The sequence below is a fragment of the Branchiostoma lanceolatum genome, chromosome 10 (assembly GCF_035083965.1).
Source record: "Branchiostoma lanceolatum isolate klBraLanc5 chromosome 10, klBraLanc5.hap2, whole genome shotgun sequence".
Lineage (NCBI taxonomy): Eukaryota > Metazoa > Chordata > Leptocardii > Amphioxiformes > Branchiostomatidae > Branchiostoma > Branchiostoma lanceolatum.
Window position 1 is genome coordinate 10502278 of NC_089731.1, and position 23060 is coordinate 10525337.

The 23060-nt window shown below is 41.0% G+C and overlaps 2 protein-coding genes across 3 annotated transcripts; one reads left to right on the top strand and one right to left on the bottom strand.

The window, feature by feature from the left end:
* Nucleotides 1-204: 204 nt before the first annotated feature.
* LOC136444075 (coiled-coil domain-containing protein 150-like) lies at nt 205-16469 on the top strand. 2 transcript variants are annotated; one of them, XM_066441546.1, is made up of 28 exons: nt 205-605; nt 979-1155; nt 1660-1728; nt 2555-2671; nt 3073-3202; nt 3442-3485; nt 3757-3849; nt 4356-4463; nt 4780-4904; nt 5299-5383; nt 8145-8192; nt 8438-8551; nt 9071-9163; nt 9397-9480; nt 9899-10069; nt 10662-10790; nt 11044-11213; nt 11469-11562; nt 11952-12121; nt 12368-12494; nt 12898-13092; nt 13592-13660; nt 13775-13872; nt 14450-14501; nt 14818-14895; nt 15105-15184; nt 15483-15591; nt 15802-16469. In XM_066441546.1, the coding sequence occupies exons 1-28, from the start codon at nt 216-218 to the stop codon at nt 15916-15918; spliced, it is 3336 nt and encodes a 1111-aa protein (XP_066297643.1). In that variant the 5' UTR covers nt 205-215; the 3' UTR covers nt 15919-16469. The 2 variants fall into 2 exon arrangements, with proteins under 2 accessions (XP_066297643.1, XP_066297644.1); XM_066441547.1 differs by lacking the exons at nt 205-605; nt 979-1155; nt 1660-1728; ... (5 more) ...; nt 4780-4904; nt 5299-5383 and adding an exon at nt 6908-8059.
* LOC136444074 (uncharacterized) lies at nt 16305-22999 on the bottom strand. The gene is made up of 6 exons (XM_066441545.1): nt 22399-22999; nt 22033-22127; nt 20813-20998; nt 20444-20572; nt 20164-20300; nt 16305-19717 (listed from the first exon to the last, which is right to left on the bottom strand). Exons 1-6 carry the CDS (start codon nt 22769-22771, stop codon nt 16993-16995), a joined length of 3645 nt encoding a protein of 1214 aa, XP_066297642.1. The 5' UTR covers nt 22772-22999; the 3' UTR covers nt 16305-16992.
* Nucleotides 23000-23060: the final 61 nt, after the last annotated feature.

Genomic DNA, 23060 nt, shown 5'->3' on the forward strand with positions numbered 1-23060 from the left:
ATTTTGAAGCTCCTTGGTAAATAATACTGTAACGTTACTTCACTACTTGGAGGCTTCAGTACTGACACGAGCATTCGAATTCCGCTGGCCTAAAACTCTATGCCATTGATTCTCAAGCTGTCATCAGTAATTTGTAAGACCTGTATTATATTCAATGTAAAATAATATTTGTCTCCGCAATGTCAAGTTGTAGAAGTACAGTGCCTGGCGAAAAGATGTCACGTCAACGACAAGTCATCCCCGCCTCACGAGCACCCCCAGGGTCACCAACCAAGGACACTCTACACGTCTTAGAAAGTCGTCTCCAGTCCACGGAAGGTGACACCCACGATCTTCTGTCACAACTAGCGGAGATGGGGTTTGATCCACGCGTCATCATGTCACAACAACAGGCCGGATCACATGTACAGTCCCTGGATTGCGGCATACAGGATCCCATAAGCCCGTTTCAGCATAGAGCGGTTCAAGTGGCGCCCGAGGTGCTGCAGAAAAAGTATGAAGAACTTGTGGCGAGAGTGTGCCGGACTGAGAGCACGATACAGTCACTGAAGCTGAACCTGGTCACACTGCAGGCAGAGAAAGACTTAAGGGGGAAAGATACTCAGGTATCGTTTGTTGGAAAGCAAAAATAAATTACATTTCAACTTTAGTGTTAATGATATTCCTGTAATGGCTTGTAACTTCCCGTGTTGGATCTTATGGTGATTTTGATTTTGATGTTTTTCATGTCTGTTGTGTGTTATCATTCACATTCAAAATTTTAGTCAGCAATTCTATTACAGGTCTAACAAATCTTTTGCCTGTAAGCATTTACCTATAAAAGGACACTGGTCAACAAAAGGACACTGGTCAACACCCTGTAAGAGTCAGATGTTTGAATAAGAAAATAAAAAGCAATAGTGCGTAGTAGCTTGTAATCTCTTTCGTAAGCTCTTCAACTGTTAATTTTTTCCTTGTCTGATTTTTTATCCTAATCAGGGAGCTAATGAACAGATGGCGGCTGCAGTGGAGGCTTACGACCGCGAGGTGAAGAAGTTGAAAGGTCGTCAGGAGCGGTTACAGAGAGACATGGAGGAGTCTGAGAACAGGAGGGAGACGGCCGTACTGGACGTACAACAGTTACACAACGCACTGGAGGTCACCAACACTGAGAAGGTCGAGGAACTCTCACTTTTTTTTTCTACTAGGATTTAACAGGGTGGCATCGATGTGGAGCAATGGTTAGAGCATTGGGCTCAGAACCATTAGGTCCCAGGTTCGATACTCACCATGCCCCAACGTTGTACCCTTGGGAAGAGCGCTTTACACAACTTGACGGTGGAGTGAGGAGCCTCAAAAGTGTGCCAAAAAACATGGATTTGGTGTGCCAAGCCGTAATTGTTTTTGCACTGTATTCACTATAATCATACTTAAATGAATAAGTGAAGTAAGAAAGAAAGCTCTAAAGGAATGGATGGATGGATGGAAGAAGGAATGAATGTAGGATTCAATAGAAGGATGAAAGAATAACTGCATATAACTGTGTTCTCAATCCAATGTCTTATTCTGGTCTCAAAACTATCTCTCAAATCACTATACTGATGATATGTTTCAATCCCATGACACTGTTTTCACCCTTGTCATGTAACATAACTTCTACTCACATATGTATTTGTACAGAGTGAGCTGACAGCTAGGTATGAAGAGTTGAAGAACACAAAACAGAAGTTGTCAAGAAGATTAAATGAGGTGAGTTCTATTCTGTTCTGTAGAAGAGTGTGTGGCGTCGGTGTGGCGTAATGGTGAGAGCATAGGGCTGCCAAACAGCGTGGCCCGAGTTCGATTCCGGCTCTCCCTCAAACATGTCTGGACATGCACCCGGCGTTGTGCCCTTGGGAAAGGCACTTAACACAAAATCCCTCACTTCACTCAGGTGTAAATGAGTACCTAGCTTTGTCTAGGGACGTCCCTCGGATAGGACGTTAAATGGAGGTCCCGTGTTTGAGGAGAGCCATACCTTGAGCACGTAAAAGAACCCACCGCATCTTTCAAAAAAGAGTAGGGGCATGCCCCGGTGTGAGTGGCTCAAAACGTTCCGGTCTAAATGGGGTAGGGAATTTCCCGAGCAGCCTTCGTAACTCCTGCTTCTCCTAATGGGTCAGTGAAGTCATGTTTGTCTTGAGCATTGATGTTTCTGGCCTAGGGTGAAGAGATGCTGCTACAGTAACAATTGGGCCGCCTTTCTTCATAAAATCGATGGCAACATCAGGCTCTGATGAATTGATTAGAAAAAAAAAGAGTAATATTTGTAGAAATGATGTAATATCCATGTGTCCTATTAAGTTTTGAGTTTTCTGGCATTCCTTTGTTATATCATTATATCACTCAATATGTGGAGATTTAATGAATGAAAAAAGGAATTAATGAAAACCTTTATTGTATGCGTATACCCACTGGGTTAAGTACAGGTCACAGCAAAAGAATAGTATACAGATACATCTATACTTTGTCAAATTACTATACAAAATGAATTATAAACTATATAGATTCATGTAGAGTGTTGTTTTTGTTGTAGATGAAAGAAGAGCTGTCCCGTGAAAGCAGTCTGCGAGCCAGTCTAGAGGAATCCCATGCTACACTACTGGCCAGAATACACAGTATGGAAGGGGTGGTGGAGACTGAGAGGCACGAGGTACATGGAATTGTGAAACTACTTTAGATTACTCAAGTACACTGTACAGTATGGATATTGGATGTCACATGTTGTAATAATGTTATACATGGTACCATCCTCCGTTGTAATAGCTGACTCAATTGTTTAGCTTGCTAACCACATGGTTACTACGAAGGTTACTACAGAGGATGGTATCCAGGCTAATACATGGAGGAAGGAATTGTGTAACAGAGAGTCAGTGTTAAAGAACCTGTGATACTTTATGGAATGGCTAGGATTAATAGGAATATGTTTGAATGTGTAAGCAGGTCAAATCTTTAGTCCTGACAGCCATACTTTGACACTTATTGAAGTTATTCTGTCAGCAAAAGGCATTAAACCAAATAAATTCAGACGAAAGAACTTTTGTAAACTCCCAGGTTGAGACGCTGTCCTCAGACTGTAATGTCTTGAGGAAGGAGACCATGCAAGCGAGGGAGGAATTGAAGAAGGAACATATGATACGAGAACAGATGGAAGAGTTGGTTAGGACACTCAGGGCAGAAACTGGTCAGTTCTCGGTATATTGTGGACTTTCTTGTACTATTTTATCTGTGTGTGTGTGTGTGTGTGTATTCCTGTTTTTTTGGTCTGGAAATCTTGGTCAAGCAAGTAGCCATCGCCAACATAGTATGGGTTGAGTTATATTCTGATCTTAAGTCTATTCTGTGTACCCGAATAATGTAATCTTACTGTACCTCAGTTTTTTTATTTGAATCTACATACATGATTTTATATTCATTTTCCAGAAATAAGGGAAAGAGAGATGAAAAAATTTGTTGGAGAACATCAGGTAGGCCCTATTGATATTTGGTCAACACAGATGTACGTTATACAATCATTTGATTTGTAGATACTGCCTTGTATTGAGTCATCATAACAAATGACACATTTCAGTAGTTTAATTGTCAGAAAGTAAAATAGGCTGGTATCCAAACCCATTATAGCTCCCAAGTCCCTTCTGTCCTCTCTGCAAGTATTTGTTTTGAATGTCATTGTAATGATTTTTGACGTATGATGATCTTTAGCCAGTTCAGATTTAAAGCATGTTTGCTTTCATGCAGGTTAATCAGAAGATAGTTGCTGACCTGAAGAGACAGAACGTGGAGCTGAGAGGAGAGTCAGAAAATGCTCGTAGGATCCTCCAGGAGCAAAAGGTGGGACGAACTTTTGTTTAAGCGTGTTCCACTATTCACACAAGTCAAATAACTGTTCTGGAAATTTCCCAGATCATTTGGTGTGAAAATGTAAAATATGTTGGTAGCAACGAAGTCCACAGAAAAGCTAGCCTGGTAAGTGGTATCCAAACATATTCTAGCTGCGGAGTCTCTTTCATCTTTCAAAAGAGACTCAGCAGCTATAAGATATCATCCATGTATTTCTCCAACTTGGTACCCTAGAAGAGTGACGTTATAGTTTTATTGTCGTGAAAAATTCCCTTTTAGCCAGCACAACTGATCTCAAGCGTCAAACTGGTGAAAGCTTGTTTGTAACTGAAGAAACTAGCAGGTAAAGTTTGGCAGCCGCATGCTGGGTAGTGCACAGACCTGGGTTTTGAGTGGTGCAATTGATTGAATACTTGAATATGCTTGGATACCACGTTGCAGAAAAGCCATGCTTACAGTTACAACTGACAGCCTGTTGTTCCTTCCTTGAGTTGTAGGAGGCCTATCACCAGTTGGAGAAGGAGAACCAGGAGGCCCACGAAGCCCTAAAGACAGCCTCGGGAGAGATCGCTAAACTCATGTCAGACCACCAACAGGCACTCAAGGTCAGAATTACACTTCATACTGCAAGAAAATAGATATGTTCAAAGTAAAGCATTAATTAATATCAATAAAATCATACATTCAGGTGAATCTCATTGACAGCAGTAGAAATGAAGTTCGTCAGAAATGTTCTGAAGTTATATGGTTCCACTCAGTTCTAACACAGCTATGTCTGAATCTGCTGCAGTTTTTCAGTGAACCGTTAGGTGGTGTACCACAGCACTGTCTACAAACTTTTCAGTATCAGAGTAATCAGACTGGTATTAATGATTATAAGTCTAATCTTTAAAAGGGCTTTTCATGTTTTTGTGTTCTTAGCTGGAGCAGGAGAAAGTGTCCACTCAACTGAGGGAACAGGGCAGGGCCCTACAGACCCACAAGGCCAGTGTGTCCGACCAGGTGGAACAACAGAAACAAGAGAAGGCCACGGTGCAGAGAGAAAAGTAAGGAAAATACTGTCAAACGCTTTGATGAAATTGATATCGTGATTAGCAGATAAGCTGGCAAAAAGTGGAAGAAAAATGTTGATCTTGAACCTCGTTACAGAGATCGAGAAGACAGAATACTGTCCATGATGTGCAGTACTTACAGGTTTATGAGAAATTCCGGTAGCTCTTTTTGACAAGTACAGTAAACAGTGGACCATAGCTTAACGTCCTGTCCTAAAGGTTCCTCACCTTTCCCTAGATTGACATAATATTCATGTGATTTCTATATTATAGAAACTGGAACTTCAAGTTTCTATAATATTGAAATCACATGAATATTATGTCATGTCGAAGGCTAAATCAGGCTGTTTTTGTATTCATGTTCTTCTTTTCTATTATGTGTAAAAAGTGAGGAACTGAAGTCCAAGATCTCTAGTCTGGAGAGGGACCTACATCAGAAGGAAGACAAGAACCTGGAACAAGTCAAGAAATTGGTGAGAAACTGAACATTGTATTATTTTAGGTAAAGTTAGGAGAAAATTTAATTCCCTTTTGCTCTCTAATTTCATGCCCCATAGTATTGATGAATAATAACGTTTTTGTTAATTTTTGTTGCTGGGTCACCCTTACATACAGATATTATGTACAGTGAGTACAATTATATATACGTGGACATTTGTAGTAATGTGTAGTGTACAATTATTGAAATGTTTGGATATAACTTTGTCTACCAATCAACAAATAATATGTTTGTATGTCTGAATTCAGTCTCTCTAACTCTAAGCATTTATTGAGTTGACATATCTTGCTTATCACAAGAACAACTGATTCTGGCTTGGAGGGAGAAGACTAATAATAGTGTCTAGATCTTTCCTAAATGCTTTTAAAGGGGTTTTGTGTGCATTACTGATCCGAGGGAGGGGGTTGATCCTAGGGTTGGCCCCAGCTTTGACATGTTGTAACTAATGTAAGGGATTGCATTTGTCATTTTGGATGCAGCGGCCCTGTGTATGAGGAAAAACCTGCACAAAAGGGAAACCAACACACTTATAGAGTAAAGGTGTCCCAGTGTGTTTGTCTAAAACACAAGCAGTAGTAAAGTCACATTTCAAGACTGGCTACTTCAAAATGTAACATACTTCACCTCAATTTGAGGTTGACAAAAGAAGAAGACTGATGTAAATTCTTCTAAGCAGTCATCTTGTAAACAACATTCTTTGCTTTTTGACTGGAGGCAAAATACAATTAGCTGTTGTCACTGCACAATTGTAAACACATTGGGCAATTAAGTAGGCGAAACCAATTAGTGTCTAGGGACTGTTTGTACAATATTGGCAACTGTTTATCCAACTTTGAAATAGGGATTGAAACCTGGCTTTGTAGACTACAAAAAAATTCACTACTTTCACTGTTTATGCTCATGCTGTAACTTGGTGTAAGTTGAAATATATTTTTGTGAGTCATTTATTCTTTAAGATGAATCTAAGAACAGGTGCCAAACAGAGTTTTAGTTTAAATTCTGTATTATAGTAAAATCTTGTGGTTTTCCTTTTTTGTTACTGCTATAGCCTGAGATTTTAAAGATGCAACAGTTGTCATGTTAAGGACAGTTTGTAATAGTTCCACCCCGGAAGTTGTTTCTGATGTTGTATGTAACATTTCTGCCAAGTTTCATGTGTTTATCCTCCTCTGACAGCAATTTTGGCACCCGTTGCCTGGCCCATATTGGATTTGGATGCCCCAGGCTACAATCTCATTGGGGCTATGACAAATTGTTAGAAGCGATGTACATCATCATGTAGTTTGAAAGAGTGGTTGAACAAGTAACATGCCACACACAAGCCAGTGTTAGCCAAAGCGTCAGCATTTAGGAACATCCATTCAACTACAGGGGGTGTCAGGGAAACAATTTTTTCCAAGAAATCAAGATAGATCTATTTCATGTTAACATATATTATTCAGTGGTATGAATCTCATTCTCATAGTCAATGTTATGATTCACTGATAGGGTGAAAGAGCTAACAAGATCAAATGAAATTGTCAAAACAGCCCCACCCTCTCTTAGAATGGTCTAGCCCATCAGAAGTTAGCGTCCCCCTGAAAGACGGCCTGTTGTGAGTTCCTGTCAGTGTATATCATTGGTGATACCGTCACAAATACAAAGAACTCCAGCAATGTTCCACGTAGGAAATACTGCTCCAATGAGCCCAATTCTGCTGAAGAAACTCTCCAAGCAGGACTTCCTTAAAGTCTTAGATCTGCAGTCTCCCGTTGGCAAGAGTCCTAAGAAGAACAAGGAGCATGTCATGAAGGAATCTTGGAAGGACTTGGGAGAATCCCATTTGGAAGAAGACTATATTCCACCAAGCAGAGGGAGTATGATTGACAAATCAGATGATGACTCTAGAATAGAGGAAGGACTGAGGCCAAGTGTTCTTGAGATATCAGACCCTTTGTACCATGTCTTAGAAGAAAAAAAGCAAGACTCAACGAGGAAGAAGGAATGTGTTTTGGAACAGAGCAACCGGGAAGACTCATCTGAAGATTTTGAAGCAAACAGAATTAGTGCTGACTTGGAAAATTCAGGACCAATGGAGGTCACCGACCTCAAAGAAAAGGACCCTGTATTAGACAGCTTCAAAACGGAAATCAAGATATTGACGAGAGAAAAGAAACGTCTTCTCGAGAAGAAAGGAGGAACTACAAGAACAAGTATGCATAGCCTGGAAAAAGTAGATTCCTCTCAAATTGTGAAAAGGCAAGATCTTGTTGGAAAGGGTAAAAAAAAAGACCCTGAAGTTTTTAAAAGGCAACAGTACATTCTGAAGAATGCACAACTTTCTCTTCACAAATACAAGTCTTCTTACACCCAAGCTCTTGTTCTTAAGACGTCCAGAGGAAAAAGGATGGTTCAAATAACAGACCCAAAGGATGACCATGACCCTGTTGCAAAGAGCTTGAAGGAAGAAGTCAAGTTGCTAAGAAAACAAAGAAAACTGTTACTTGAACAGCTCAGGAGATCTTTGTTGGAAGGTTTTCTTGCCTCCAGTCTCAAGTGGCAAACATACTGGACACTGGCAGACAGACAGTTTCAAGAGGGACTACCTGTGGCACGCAGGAGCATTGCGTACAAGCTTCAGCCAGATACAAGTCTTACCATGAAGTCCAGGGTAATGTTTTTAATGTATGTATTCTGAATGTCAAGAAAAATCTTGGTTGTAAACCATTTCTGACATTCTTTTCCCTCACTTTCAGGATTCTGTCATTCAAACTTTGAAGAAGGAAATAGAACAACTGACCAAGGTGTGTTCTTACTTTATTATGTCTAAAGCCCTTTTTAAGTGCCGTTTTATCAACTTAAATTAATTTTTGCAGAGGATGTCCAAAACTACCTGCCATAACTGGTCATATTTTATCGGAACTTTGAGGCAGCAAAGAGGATCAACCAACGTGTTTGTTGCCAGCATTGTAGTGCAGATATGTTTACAATGTTAATTGGTCTATGAACTTAATAACTATTAAACTAATCAACTCATCAACCAATCCAGGAGAAGGAACAAGTCCTGAAAGACAAGCAGAGTCTTCTGGAAGAGGTGAACCAGGCTGTGGATGGGATGACAGAGGAGAGACAAAAACTACAGGATGAAATGCAGCAGTACAAGGTGGGGCATATATCTGATCAAGTCTAACATGAATTAGTCAGCTAGCAACAGTTTCTTGGGGGACAAACTATTGTACGCTGTATCTTGTGAGTAAAAAGTTCCATTTTTGCCTACAAAAGCTTGGGCAAAAAATGTTTAAACATTGTGCATTTTTTAAGAGCAAATTTTATATCGTGTAGTAATTTTGGAGGAATTGTGAAAGATTAATTATGACAGAGGGGACAAACTACTGTATGCCATATCTTGTGAGTAAAAGTGATGTAACTGCAAAAGCTCTGGCAAAAGCTTTTAAATTAAACAATGTGCATTGATAAAGATTTAAAAAAATGTCCCAAGAAATACATATTGTCAAAGGTGGAATTGTACGATAATACAGAAATGTTTATTCATCTGTCATATATCTATGACAGAATGTATTTAGAACTGAATGCATCCAACACAAGATTTTCCCATCCAAAACCAGATAGACATACACTATTGACACCCATCCTTGTATAAAACCCTCTCCCATGTACCCAGTTGGAGATCTCAGCCCTGTCCAATGCCAGACAGCAGGTAGAACAGGAGAACATGCGTCTGTTGGAGAGGATGGGAGCTGTGGAACAACAGCAGGTCAGAGATTAACATGTGGACTGGATGAACTTCTCTATGATAATCAAGTTTGAACCTGGATAGGTGAAATATCAGACCAACATTTTAAGAGAAAAGTACTACTGTCAGTGGTACTGTTTCAGCAGCAGTATAATGTTAAATTTCTTAGTTAAGGTCCTTTGTTTAAGAATTTTTTAAAGGTATTCATTCCAAATATGTAATCATAATGAATTTCATCAAACCACTTTGTCCAGGCATCCCAGAAGCAGGTGGAGAAGGCCATGGCTGAGATGATTGACAGCAAGAACAGACTAGCTTACGACAAGGGGAAACTACAGGTACGGAGCCACATGTTGTTGAACAGAGAAGCTTGACAACATCGACATCACTTTCAAAGGGAGGATCTATTGGGGAGGGGGGTGGTGGTCACAAGCATGATGTGATTGTATCATACCTACTAGATATCAATTTTTGCCTGTTTGTATTATACTACTACTGTATAGAGCACTACTGTCTAAAAAGAAAACATTTCGTATTTTCAACATACTACATGCACATTTCTTTTCTGGAAAATTGCTGTGTTGTATGGCTGCACAAAAAAACAACTATGTACCAAATGAGCCAAATGGATAAAAATCAGAAATGGTCAGACGTTTCAGTTAGCATCCACTACTCTTTGTCAGTGACACTGAACAAGATGTGTCCAACATCTGTCCAACATCTGTCACATGTCCAAACGTCTCATCTTTCATTCAGACTAAAGTTGACCAGCTGCAACAGGAGCTGGAGTCCTTAGCCAATGCCCAGTCGGAGGTGGTGCACCTGCGGAAGGTGAACGCAGCTGTGGAGGCAAAGTTCAACAAGGCAGCTGCAGAACTGAACGCCTGCAGGATCAACATGCAGAGAACCGAGAGTCAGCTCAGACAGGTGAATGTGGAGACATCTTTTATCTTTCTACATCAGGCTATTTTAGTCTTATCTTTTCCAAAGCTCTGAGTCAGAAGTTAACAAAACATGTTGAAAAAATTGAGGAAAATTTGAACACAGAAAATATTTACTAGTAGTCACAACTGTACCAATTGTGGAAATTGTTTTGTATGTACTTGTAGCTGGCTTGCTTGTTGTTCGTTCAGACCCTTGTAGTGCCTAGTGACACTTACATTGTAGGACAGGAAGTTTCCTTGCTGTTTCAGTAGCAGGTTATATTTTCATAGGGAGTGGTTGCTAGCCCTCCCCTTTAAGCTCGAGGAACCTCTTCAAAAGCGGAACCTCCATTTTACGTCCCTTCCAAAGGATGGGTGCAGTCCCAACCGAGATGACCTAGCCCAGGATTGAACCGGGTCTTCTAGTTACCAACTAGCTAATTGTAACCAGGAGCCCAACTGTGAGGCTCAACAGTTGAGCTATAGTGACATCCCCACTGGGTTGTAAATGGCATTTTATAATTACTAGTGACCTACAATTCCTGTACTTAATCTATTTTTTTCTGACCTTCTGCTTTTCCATTCTCCACTCCCAGGCCCAGGCAGCCATAGAGAGGAAAGAGGAGGAGTTTGCCATGGCCATCAAGGCTAGAGATGAAGCTGTCAAGGAGGGTCAGAGGTTACTGGACCATATCGAGGCTGTGGAGGAAAGGGAAAGACAGAAGGTATGTAGCCTGCAGAGTATTGATCATTGTTCAGCTTAGTTTTTGCTGATTTGGAATAATTTTATAACTAATGACAATTTAGTGTTTTGACATATACTTTGTCCAGCTTTAATTTTGACTTTACTCTCGTCCACAGTTGGAATATAGAAAGGAATACAAAATGTACATTGAACTTTTCCCCTGGACATTCATGTAGGGCTGTGCTATTTTAAAGTTGAGAAGGGTGCATCTTTTCTGTTGTTGTCATCTCCAGCTGGAAGGGTACAAGAGAAGCCTGTCGGAGGCTAAACAGGACAGCACCCGTGTGGCCAGTACCCTGGAGGGGGTGATGCAGTCCCACACACAGCTACAGGACGCTGTGGAGGCACTGCAGACTGAGCTGGGCAGGAAGGACAGCGAGCTGGCTGCCATGAAAAATGAAAGGTAATGACTAGAAGAGACAGTAGTGTCTTTCTTTCTGATTGATTTTTTCTCTGTGTTTTGACTCTTGTGAACTGCTACATATTAAGTGTCTTTTTTGAGACCCTATGAATTCATCATTTTATGTTGTGAATGATGTACAATATATGATATGCGATATTGAACCATCCCAAGGATGTCAGCTTTTCAAGGATTTTTAACAATAAGAATTGTAAACTAGTGCTAATTTCTTAATATGTTTTCGTGTGATTTTTACAGGCAGCAGTTCCAGAGGAACATCAGACAGCTACAGGGAGAGGTGGAGGCCCTACAGTCCCAGGTGGCAGAGATGGAGGCCATGGAGTCAAATGAGGTAACTGTCAAGTCGAGAAATAAAATGGTACATTACATTGACTTCCTTGGTCTGAAAAAAAGTGTTTTTGTTACTTCTTTTTAGTTTTGTCACCATGGACATGACCAAATGTGTTCTTGTGATAGTTATTCCAGGAAAAGTTGCAGTTTGATAGCTTTTCAGCACTAGGGAGAGGGACAGTACAATGACCCATTAGTTACAAGTGTTTGTAGTGTCAGTTTATAGTTATGGTTACAGTTAGAGATTTTCTGTTAAGTATTCCATAGTCCAACCAATCTTAACTACTTCTCCCCATGATTTTCTCATGTGGACTGTAAAGGTATGTTGACTGAATTGACCAACATAAAAAAATATTAACAATTTACTGCACTTCCATTCTGAACACATAGGTGGAGCCGTTGAAGTTAGCACTTGACCAGACCAAGCAGGATAACATGAAGCTGGCAGCATCACTGGAGGGAATCTTACAGTCCAACTCTCAACTACAGTCCAACCTGGACAAACTACAGGATCAACTCGAACAGAAAACCTTCCAGCTTGACAAGATTAAAAACACCAGGTAACCAATGTATTCTTTCTGTAAACTTTTTTAAGTCACCCCAAATGTACAACTAGGACAAATTACACAAAATCACTGCATGAAGGAAAATAAAAATTAAAAAACTGCAGAAAACTGTTCACCGGAATGAAAAAAATTCACTCCGGTAAAACAGAAAATAAAGGTTGTAGAAAAAATTCTGTTGTTCTTGTATGACGTTGTATGAAATCGTATGACAATTTCAAATTTTATATCTCTTTCAATCAGAACCCAGGAGAGTGAGGAGATGAAACATGAGGTCAGGAACTACGAGGAAAGACTGGAGAATCTCAAACAACAGTTCAACAAGGAGAGGGAGACAACCAGGAAGAGACATCAGAAGGAACTGACTGAGGTAAGGGGGAGGGGGGTGGTTGGTGAGGCAAGGATCCAGCCAGACAATGTAGTAGTAGTAGTATTAGTATTAGTATCCTGCCAAGTATTTGATTATACTGCTTCTGGTCTTCACACTGAGCTTCCAAGCTTATAAACAATATTATATAAAAACAATCAACTTGTATTGCAGCAGTTTTCCTGTGCATTCATTCATGCATTCATTCATGCCTTCATACTCGTGTGTTGTTGTCTGTTGCAAAATGTATAATTTTTTAATCAATTTGGGGGAGTGGGGCAGAGGACCTGGCATAATATCAATTAGATTTATATTTATTCAAGAATACTGTGCCTTAATGTGAAGAAATGTTTTCGTTTTTTCGTTGCAAAATGGGTAGCAAATCAGTTGTTTCTCATGTCTACAGCTGAGGAGAGTCCACGAGGAGTCGTTCTCTTGTGTTTCCGACCTGACGCGTACCAACAAACAGCTGCAGGGCAGGATAGACGAGCTGGAACAGCAGCTGGCCAGGCTGAAGGACCGCATCAGGAGCCAGAAGGTACAGCTGGACCAGCTGCAGAAGGAGAGGAAGAACCACGAACACACTCATGGGAAGGTCAAGGTATGGGTCCCACAATACACAAGGGATTGACTCATTATCTAGTCACTTTAGACTTATCCTGACTGTCCATCACAATTAGCAGTTTAACCAATGAGAAAGTGGCTGCATGTCCGTCAAATATTTGAATCTTTATGTTTTTATTTTGCATTTCTACGTTTTGACAGACTTGGGTAGGACTATAGCATTGGTCTATTGTCACTAGTTTCCCAGAACAGGCCCGTTTTGTTTGATTATGTTTGAATCTCAAGTTACCTGTAGCCTAGATATTAGTCATGTTTTTTTAGTTTTCTCTGTTGTTAAGAAAACAGAAAACTTAGTCTACCTTGCTATTTGTACCAACTTGGAGTAAAGCTTATCTAATTTGTTCGGTGAAAAATATAGAAAAAGCTGTACCTCAGCATGACATGCCATGTAGCAAATGATATCAAAGCAAAACATAGAAGGAGAAAATGTGTACCAGTCTGAAAACTACATGACTTCTCCTACCCCCGTCTGTTAGTCCATACAGGCTGAGCTGGAGTCTTTGGAAAAGGTGAAGAATGAATACATCAGCAAGAACAAAGAACAGGTAGAACATTTCTCTGCATTTCATTTTCTCCTTGTTGATCAAATTGTTGTCATTTTATCGATATTTTTTTGTCCTATATCTGGTAAAATATGACATTTTGGTTTTCTTTTACAGGCAAAAACTATCAGTAGTTTTTTGGACGAGATTAACAATCTGAAGTCGGAACTGAAGGCCCTGGCTAGGGCTCAGGTAGAGGCTTCAGAGGTGGTAAAGTGAGTTATACCCAGCTTTTGTATTTTGTACTGATCCTTTTCTGAAAAACTGTAAAAAGTCCAGTATTTTGAGCATCTGTTTGAAAATAAGACAGACTATGCCATTGACAGTAGTGCTGCGTACCAGTACTATGTACCGGTACTGTACCGTAAAAAATGATTAGGTACAGGTCCAAAATACTGAATCACGAAGTACCGGTACTGTACCGATATAAATTTACACCAACATGTGCTTATTTTGTGACTGATCTCCTAACCTAATAACCTCATGCAACACCAAACGTGACCAAAGTGGCACATTGGAACAGCGTAACTAATATGCATCAGATCATTTAGGCCGACTGAGAGTTTTGGTAGCAAAGCCAGGGGATTTTGGCAGTAGGAAACTTAGTTATGTTCCTTGAATAAAGATACTAACAAGTCACTATTGAAAAGTTCAGAAAAACACTTTTTTTTCCAAATTTTTCAGGTACAGGTACAGGTCCGGACCTGTACCTAAACCTCTGTACCGGTACCTGTACCTGATGTTGCGTTTAGGTACGCAGCACTAATTGACAGATATCCATTTTCTCTGCAGGCACCAAGAAGATGAGCTTGAAAAGGAAAGAAAAAGAACAGAAAAATACAGAGTGAGTCGTCATTTCACCAAATGAATATCACAATTGACATTAATTTAATTTGATTAATTTAAGTATCATTTAGATCTATACTAGATATTTGTAGCCATGATAAGTGTAATTACAAAATGTGTCACTGGGATTTAGGAAAGTGTCCCATTTATTTTAAAGGTTATGTCTAAACATTTTCACAGTCATATATAAAAGACAGTAGGCATCTTATTAGTTCAACTAATATGTTATTCTGGTCCTTAGACTGTTCTCTTTTATTCTGATCATGAGAGTGACAGTCTCAAACATCAGACTTATATCCATGTCATATTTTCAGCATAAAGCCAAGAAGATTGAAGGCAAAAGAAAAGACATAGAAGACAGACTACTTGCTGCTAATGATGAGTCAATAGAGGTAAGACATTTTTCAGTCATCTTCAAGTTTCTAGATAGTCTGTATGATAAGAAACTTATCAGTCCTGATGTGCCCTACATATCTATCAATACACATCTATTGTTACTCTAATAATGATACTACCATGTATGGTCCATACATGTATCTGGGATTTGCATTGTATACTGTGATGTTTAGGACATGACCATTCACTATTATTTTCCCTACAGGTGTCCAAAAACCTTCAGGATGCCCATGAGTGGTTCAAGTCCAAGTTTGACAACCTTCAGACAGAGCTGGACAGGTCAAGGTTAGCTTCCCAACCTTAAAGGCACCCAGAGCATTTTATGAGGCTTGAAAACTGGAAATATTATAGTAGATTTATGAAATTGACATTTAATGCTACTGTTTACCACATTTGCTTGCGGATTTCTTATCAAAAGTGCTCAAAAGTGGCACAGAAATAAGCTACATGGTGATCTTTTAGTTTCTAGCGTCCAGACATGTGGGTGTTGTTGTGAGTCATCACTTACTGCCTGTCTATAAGTTAGGCACATCGTTAAGGACTCTGACATGTTTGTGAAGCATTGTTTTTGTTTGTTGTGCAGGAAAACTCAGGAGACCTTACAACAGACGACATTAGAGAGCAGATTCGCACTGCAGGAGGAGAGGCTGAAGGCTGATGAACAGGCCGAGAAAGCCAAACAAATGATCAAGGTTAGCAAAAGAGGAATAGCTTTGTAACAGTTACAACTTGTCAAAACCAGACAGAAATTTGTCCATTTCATAGAGAACTAGAAGGAAACTACAATATACATTCACTATTTTCACCTTTATTTGCTGAAACAAGGCAGGCTTATATTTTTTTCTTTCAAACAAAAATGATGAATTCAGTATTAAAAAAAGACTCTTCGTGTTTCTTTCTAGGAGAGCAGGAAAAAGATCACGAGACTCGCAGACTACCTGGAGGCAGACTCCAGGGACCGGTCCAGAGACACAAGTCAGCGGGACAGATCTAGATTTGACCGACTGGGCATCTTATGACACCATGCACAGACATGAAAGACTAGATTGTTCTTAATGCTGACAATGTTTATATAAAGTCTGTTGAGTTTTCAGCACAACTGCTTTTTCTTTACAAGTTGAGAAACGGTGTTTGTATATTTTGTGTGCCTCAAGACATTTTCTACCCTATTATTTTTGTACCCTCAGAATTTTTGTGTACAGATATGGGTAACAAGGTAATATAGCTATGTTTAGGATATACATTAAACTTTGTTGTTGATATTGATTAGATAGATATTTTATCACCATATGTGTATCATCGGAGGTGATTGTTGTGGTATATTTGGACCTGGACCTAGACCGAACCTGAATTTTATGTACCGGTACCCACCCCTAGTATATATGCATTTAATCACAGTTTGAGATGGAATGTATTAGTTCCTTTATTTTCTTCTTGTTTAAAACAGGGAAGAAGTTAGACGTGGAGCAATAAAATGTAACTTATGCAACTGCGAATAATTGTACATAAATTACTGTATGTAAAATACAATGAACTTTGCAATAAATAAGTATTTTAAACGTTTTACAAAGGCTTTCTTATAGAATGTAATTTTTTAGCTTTCTGTCTTCTCAAGTAGTCTTCTCGATACCTTGCTACAAAATTCTATTGTGATACAAGATAAACAGCAAATATTGACTTCTTTGAACTGATGGGTGGATTTTCCAAACCTTCAACAGTAACATTCAATGAATACAAACCATTGCATCTAAATGTTATTATACATACATAGAGTATGCTACAGGCATTCTGTATGTTACAATCAGTTCCAGAAACAGGAGGTAAATGTGTCACGTTTCGCTTATCTTATACAACGTTATATCAGCAAAACATGTCAATGTTGAAAATATTAAAATTCCATCTTCTCTACAAAGGGAAACTTTTGATGAAACTATGCTAAAGTTCAGCTTAATTTCAAAACCTATTGTTCACCCTGTCCCCTTCAACCAACAATCGAAAGTCGAAACATTTGCTGTTATTATATACAAAATTACTCATTGTCAGAATTCAAAGTCTGGAGCTTTCAGAGTATCGACAATTGCTTGGTGGAGAGTTCACATGTCCGTGCGTCGCACTTTAGGAGGCGGTGGTCTGTCATCTCTACGCGATTCGGTAGAGGGCGCACTTGAGCGGTGCCTCTCCATGAACACATCGGTGAATCGCTGTAGTCTCCTTAACGCGTTTCCATCCCCTTGCGGGAGAGGCGGCTGTCTGTTCACACCTCCAGGTTGTCCAGTAGGTTGTCCTCTGTTCTGGACAGGCTGCAGACGGACTCCGCTTGATGTGTATCCTGTGGTTACTACTGTAGCTATGCGTTCTGCTGGCTTCATGACAAATGGTAGTCTAAAGCTACTAGCATTGGGTCGCTTCAAAACTGACCCTAACCGAAACATCGCTGCAGCTCCACATGTGTGATGTGCCCGCTGAGCGACCGCACTGACCGTTGGCCGTGTGAATGTCGGGGGTGTTGTGTAGGCCTCACACACTGGACGTGCCGTTGGCAGCGTAACATTGTTGGAGGGATGAGAAACAACGACGCGAACGCCTCTGGTTGCTTTCAGCTGAACAGCCGCTTTTTGATTTTTGTTGAGGAACAGTTGTCCAGTGGCCGGTGAAGACTTTGATATCACTGCAGCAGGTATGGGACATGGTTTCTTCGAGAAGTGGACGTGACGAAAACTAGCTGGCGTTGGTCGGTGAAAACTCCCACCGTGCTGAGTGTTGGCGATCCGTGATGCCCTGACCGATCCGATTGGGACAGCTTCGAAACTGCGGACATTCGTCAAACTGCTAGACGTCGCTATTGATATCGGCGCCGTTATCTTCAAGTGTCGCACCGTTCCCGGTGCCCAGGTTTTGGGAACAGAATCGCCGGATTTCGGAACTTGACGTGGTGGCTCACATTGTCCTTTCCCTTCTCGTGGTCTTTGGAGAGATCCAACTTCTTTGGGAGTCGAGCAAAACTTGTCCGTTTTTGCTGCTGTCTCTGGACCTTTACGGACGCAGTAGTCGATGATTTCCTGTAGCTGATGACATTGGCAGACTCGCCCCTTCTTGTAGTGCAGCGTCGTTGGATGGCTGTTCTTTGGGTTCTGCGTATTGCCGTCAGACATCACAGTACAGGCATTAGTAAGGCCCTTGGTGTCAGCTGTCGACAGCTTTGTTTGCGTGCTTCCTACGTGTGCACTGCTACCTTTCGTAGTTTCTTTTGTTGGAATGTCTTTATCCGAAGCTCCATCTCCACACTGTTTGCCCTCTATGGAAGGTTGAATCATTTGCGATGGGCTGGATTTCTTACTCCCTTTGGTCATGTTCTTGGTTCTCTTCGCTACGCTCTTTTCTTCCTTCAGTTCCCTCCACATCTTAGTCTTCACGACTTTACACCCTTTGTTGACACTTTCTTCCTGACAGACTTTTCTCTTTCGATCAGTCACTCCTGGTGTTGATGAACTCCTGGTGTTGAAGTCATCTATGCTGGAAGTCGGTTGGTCCGTTTCTTTCTCAGAGTCTTTTCGGGACTGCCCAGAAGAAGTGCACGACTTGGATGTCACAGTCATAGGTCTAGGCTGCAGGCGAAGCACGATTGTTGAGGGAATATCATAGGAAGACAACTTAGCCTTTTCTGTCCCTACGCCGCTTCCCTTTGTTGATGGCCTTGTGTCCTGTATCGTTGGATTTGATGAGTTGGCCGACTGTTTCGGCTTTGCTTGTGTATCTGAGATTAAGAATCCGAGAAGAGAAGGTACTCTTGAAGCGCTGGTGGATGTTGACTTGCAGGTGATAGTTGCTCCAGTGCAGGGTAAATTTCCCGTCGAGATATGGACATCCGTCTGTATTTTGGACGTGACAGTAGTTGAAGAATCGTTCCTTTGACTTAGATTTGAAGATTTCTTTGTCCACTGGTTTTGAAACTGAAGGGCTCGGAAGGGGATTCCGATGGATGTAGCACGGAGTACTTCTCCAGACTGTTGTGGCGAATTCCCCCTTTTTGAGCCTCCGGATCCAGGCCTGCTTCCCTCGTTTGCGACTGGAATTCTTGTAGCAACGGTGACATAGGGCACGGACTTAATTTTTTCAGAGCCTTTCGCTGAAGCATCTGTGCCTTTTCCTGCGTTACCTTCCACTCGAACAATGGGGATGTTGACCACTGCAATCGGTACCACTGTTCTCCTATGGTCCAGTCCGTCCGACCGTTTCAGCGTTTGGGCGACAAGGGAGGCGATAATCGCTCTCTGTGACTTTGGTTGGCTAGATACACGCGACGCCTTCTCGACTTGTTCACTCGGAGCAGTCCGCATGTCGTCTGATGGATGGTCAGGTGGATCTGCCGCTGGGATTAACTTGCTTTTACAGTTTTCCTCAGTCTGTCTTATTTGTAGTTGTTCTTTCTTCTCTAAGGCTAACTGAAGGTAACTGACGGTGCTTTGTTCGGCGCGTTCTGATTTTGAAGCTGCATTAATGTTCTTGCATGGCGAAATGCTTTCGGTCGCGGAGGACTTGGTATCAACATCAGACATTGCTTCGTCACTCTGTGCTGCAGAATTGAGGTTATTCTGGGGGCTATGTGCAGCAATGGTTTCTGTAGAAGCTGTAGAAGATAGGTTAACCAACGCCTCCATCGCAGCCTCCTCAGCCCGATTGAGTGCCGTGGGTGGGGCCGTCTCTGAAGGAGGCAGCCTGGCTGGTTCTACCGGACGTAACGAGAGTATGCCTGGCATTTCCGGCTGTGACGTTGACGACACTGACATACCTTCACGCTGCTTTTCTGAATCCTTCAGCCTAAAAAAGAAGAAACAAAATCATTTTCTATTTATAAGAGATAGGATTATTGCCAACATATACATGTACTTTAATACAATTTGATGATCTACACACTGATTTCATAGATCATAAGTACAGAGCAAATGTTCAATTTTTCCGATCAGTATCAATGAATGAATGAATAAATGAAGTCCTTTATTGCATATTTTTGCTACACTGGGCTAAGTACAGGTCACAACATGACAAAACATGTTGAACAGATACAGTTGACATGTACAAAATAAAACTTATTGTAATTAGATCAATTCAACTTCTCCTCGCTTGTCAGTTATAGCAGAGATAAAAGAACAGATATGTTTATATCAATATCTTTAGAAGAATTGCAATCTGTACATGTACCTTATCCATAAGATAAGACGTTGAACTGCGTAGGAAGGTGATGTTCGGAAGTTAAATGTCCCTACCTGTGGTCCTTAGCCCGTCTGTTCTGGTACCATATGCGCACGCACCCCTCTGTCAGCCCTGTAGCATCCGCCACACTCTGGCGACGTTCTTTGTCAGGGTAGCTGCACTTCTTGTACTCTTCCTCCAAACGTTTCAACTGTGCAGAGTTCGGAGAAGGGAAAATATAGATTACACAAATCTTTGATACTGAAACGCCTGTTGATATTCATAGTGCTTGGTCAAATTCGAAAATGCCCGGAAATTTTTAAACGAAAGGTGAATCTTTAGTTAGTTGATCACCTGTTGTGCTGAGAAAACAGTCCTCGCTCTACGTTTCCTGTTGTCCATGTCTGGACTGGATGGGTGGAAGATTACTCGGCAGTAATCAGGCATCGGGCGGATGGTTGTCTTACCGGGAATAAAGATCCTCTGCGGAGGGATACACACAGAATAAACTTCATAAACTTCATGAAATCAAACTTGCATGGAGGAGATCTAAACTGTGCGCGAAAGCTCAGTAGTTTTTAAAAAAATGCTGTTCTGCTAAAAAAGGGACGACAATGTTTGACAAGCCTTGATAACGTCAACCTGTTAAAACTAAGTTATAATTTAGCTCTGTATACGTTTATAGGTTAGAAACTCCAAAGAAAATTGATAAGGTTTCAATACTTTTGGAGATGGAACTTGAGAGTCGACAGCGGCAGGGGATGGAAGTGTTGTTGGTTCAGTACCTACAGCTGCAGTGTGTTCTGAGCTGACTTCGGAAACTGGAACTGCTACTTCTTGAACAAGAGTTGGTGCCGATGTGGACGGAACCAAGTGGTGGTATCGCTGAGGGAGGACTTCGTTCACAACCTGGTAACAAAGTTTAAAAAAATCAAGTTTGTGAAGTGATATGAGATAATTGATATGGAACCATGGAACGGATCTTATGGAAAATCAATTTTACACTAGCTTTCAAACGAAAAGAACAATGCACAAGAACTTAAGCCCCAAATGATGATAACGCTAATGGCTGGTTTATGCCAAATGGCAAAAAACCCACAGGTTTTGCCAACACGGAAGAAATAAATTGAGGTATGTCCCGTTAACCTATAGCTACTCATTATATACAAGAAGTGATGTGTTAATGAATATGGGTGGCGCTTCTGTGGACGGTCATGGTGCCACATTGTCTAATCGCAGGTCACCTAAAAACTTGTTATTTTTATGTGTAATAGTGTTTCAAAATGTCCTAAAGGCCATTCTCAATGTACGCGAAGACTTCAGGAGCTTTTTGATAAAGTGTTTGCTGGCTTTAAGCCTAATGCCTTGTATATGTTCACATTTTTACATGCCGGGATGGTATACCCTACGAGAGCCTGATCTGCAGTACCGCTCCCGGCCGCAGCAAGAAAAATGGCAAAACGACCTTCAAATTGCCAAATTTCGGTCTTTTCGGGAATGGGGAATCCATGAAAGGCCCCCAAAGGGGTTTTAAGTTTTGATGCTTGTATGGCGTTTATTTTGAAAAATTGTCCCTTTAGAATTAGCAACAGCAATATTAAGACATTTCGCAAACGAACAGATGGGATATTAGGTAATAAATACTAAGTTAAGTAGTAGAGTGTACACTTCTTGTAAATTTTCACTTTCTGAAGGGCTACCGCATCAATATTTCAATTCTATTTTGTGAAACAGGAAGACACTAAGCTTATGCAACGGTCTTTGTTTGTCAATCATTAGACCCAATTTCTTTCAAAATACTGATAAGGTGAGTGGAATACTTTATGGTGCAATATAACCTTGGACGCCTGGGGAGCTTTTTGATGGGCTGAAATTTTGGCGGGGTCGAATTGTCCTCTTATGATTCCATTGTGGCTTTAAAGATACAACAGAAGTAACGTTACCTGCGGCTCGACATCTCTCAACGCCGTGCACAAATCTGCCAGTGTGGAGATGGCGCTCTTGGTGCGGGAAGCGAAATCATCGGAAGATGTGGGTGCTGGAAAGGGATAAATGTACATACATTCTTCAGGAAACTTCTCATTCTTAGAGTGCAACTAGCTATAACTTTACCCTAACAAAAGTGAAGACTTGGAACGCTTTCCCCTATCGTTGTTTATACACTCCCATATTTACTATCATGTCACCCTCTACTTAAATTCCCTTTGAATACGTTGTCTTCCCATTCTCTGTTTGCGCAAAGTTACCCTTTATCACACGTCATGTATGGCTTTTGGATCGTCCCTAGAGTAGATCTTACTTTCACGTACCGTTGGTCTCGTTCTTTCCGGTCTGATTTGGATTCTCTACATCTTCAGTGTCCTGACACGTGGCGGCACTTGATTGGTCGACGCCTTTCATGCCCAGCAATATTTCAGACGCCCGTCTGACTTCTTCGGGGGGAGAAGAGGAACCCGGTTTGGGGCGGTTTTGTCCCTCATTGGTCGTCGTAGATGACCTCATCTTGGCGACATCTTCAAGACTTGTGAGAATCTTGTTGAGAAGTACTTTTGCCGTGTCTCCATCCAAAGATGAGATGTCTAGATTCTGCACAAGTTCTGTGGCGCTAGCACGGGTCACCTGGTCCCCCTCCGCCATTTCATCAGTGGGTGTTCCCGTCCTTCCAGCCAAAACTGCTTTCATAAAGCACTACTAAATACTTCTGAAACAATCTCTGTCGAACACCTTTACAACAACACACGGTTTGTTGTCTTTGTCCCAACTGAAAGTCTAGTCATTTACCATCTTTAGCTGTTGCACCATTGTAATTACCGTTAATTGTCGATTTGAATGAACGTTCTATTTCCGCGCGTTCGAAGAGCCAGTTGTTCTGTTCTTATCAAGGTTCGAATAGAACCAATCGAATTCGAAGGTGACGATGTCAGAAGTATCGAAGATCACGGACTTTCTATTGTTCGATTGTGACCTTACG

What these genes read in the sequence shown, in the direction of transcription:
- LOC136444075 (XM_066441546.1), top strand. Translation starts at nt 216, where the DNA reads ATGTCACGTCAACGACAAGTCATCCCCGCCTCACGAGCACCCCCAGGG. An exon ending in TGTCAAGAAGATTAAATGAG is followed by an intron (nt 1,729 to 2,554) that starts GTGAGTTCTATT and finishes TTTTTGTTGTAG; the next exon opens with ATGAAAGAAGAGCTGTCCCG. An exon ending in AAGCCAAACAAATGATCAAG is followed by an intron (nt 15,592 to 15,801) that starts GTTAGCAAAAGA and finishes GTTTCTTTCTAG; the next exon opens with GAGAGCAGGAAAAAGATCAC.
- LOC136444074 (XM_066441545.1), bottom strand. Translation starts at nt 22,771, where the DNA reads ATGAAAGCAGTTTTGGCTGGAAGGACGGGAACACCCACTGATGAAATG. An exon ending in CGGAAAGAACGAGACCAACG is followed by an intron (nt 22,128 to 22,398) that starts GTACGTGAAAGT and finishes ATCCCTTTCCAG; the next exon opens with CACCCACATCTTCCGATGAT. An exon ending in CTCAAGTTCCATCTCCAAAA is followed by an intron (nt 20,573 to 20,812) that starts GTATTGAAACCT and finishes ATCCCTCCGCAG; the next exon opens with AGGATCTTTATTCCCGGTAA.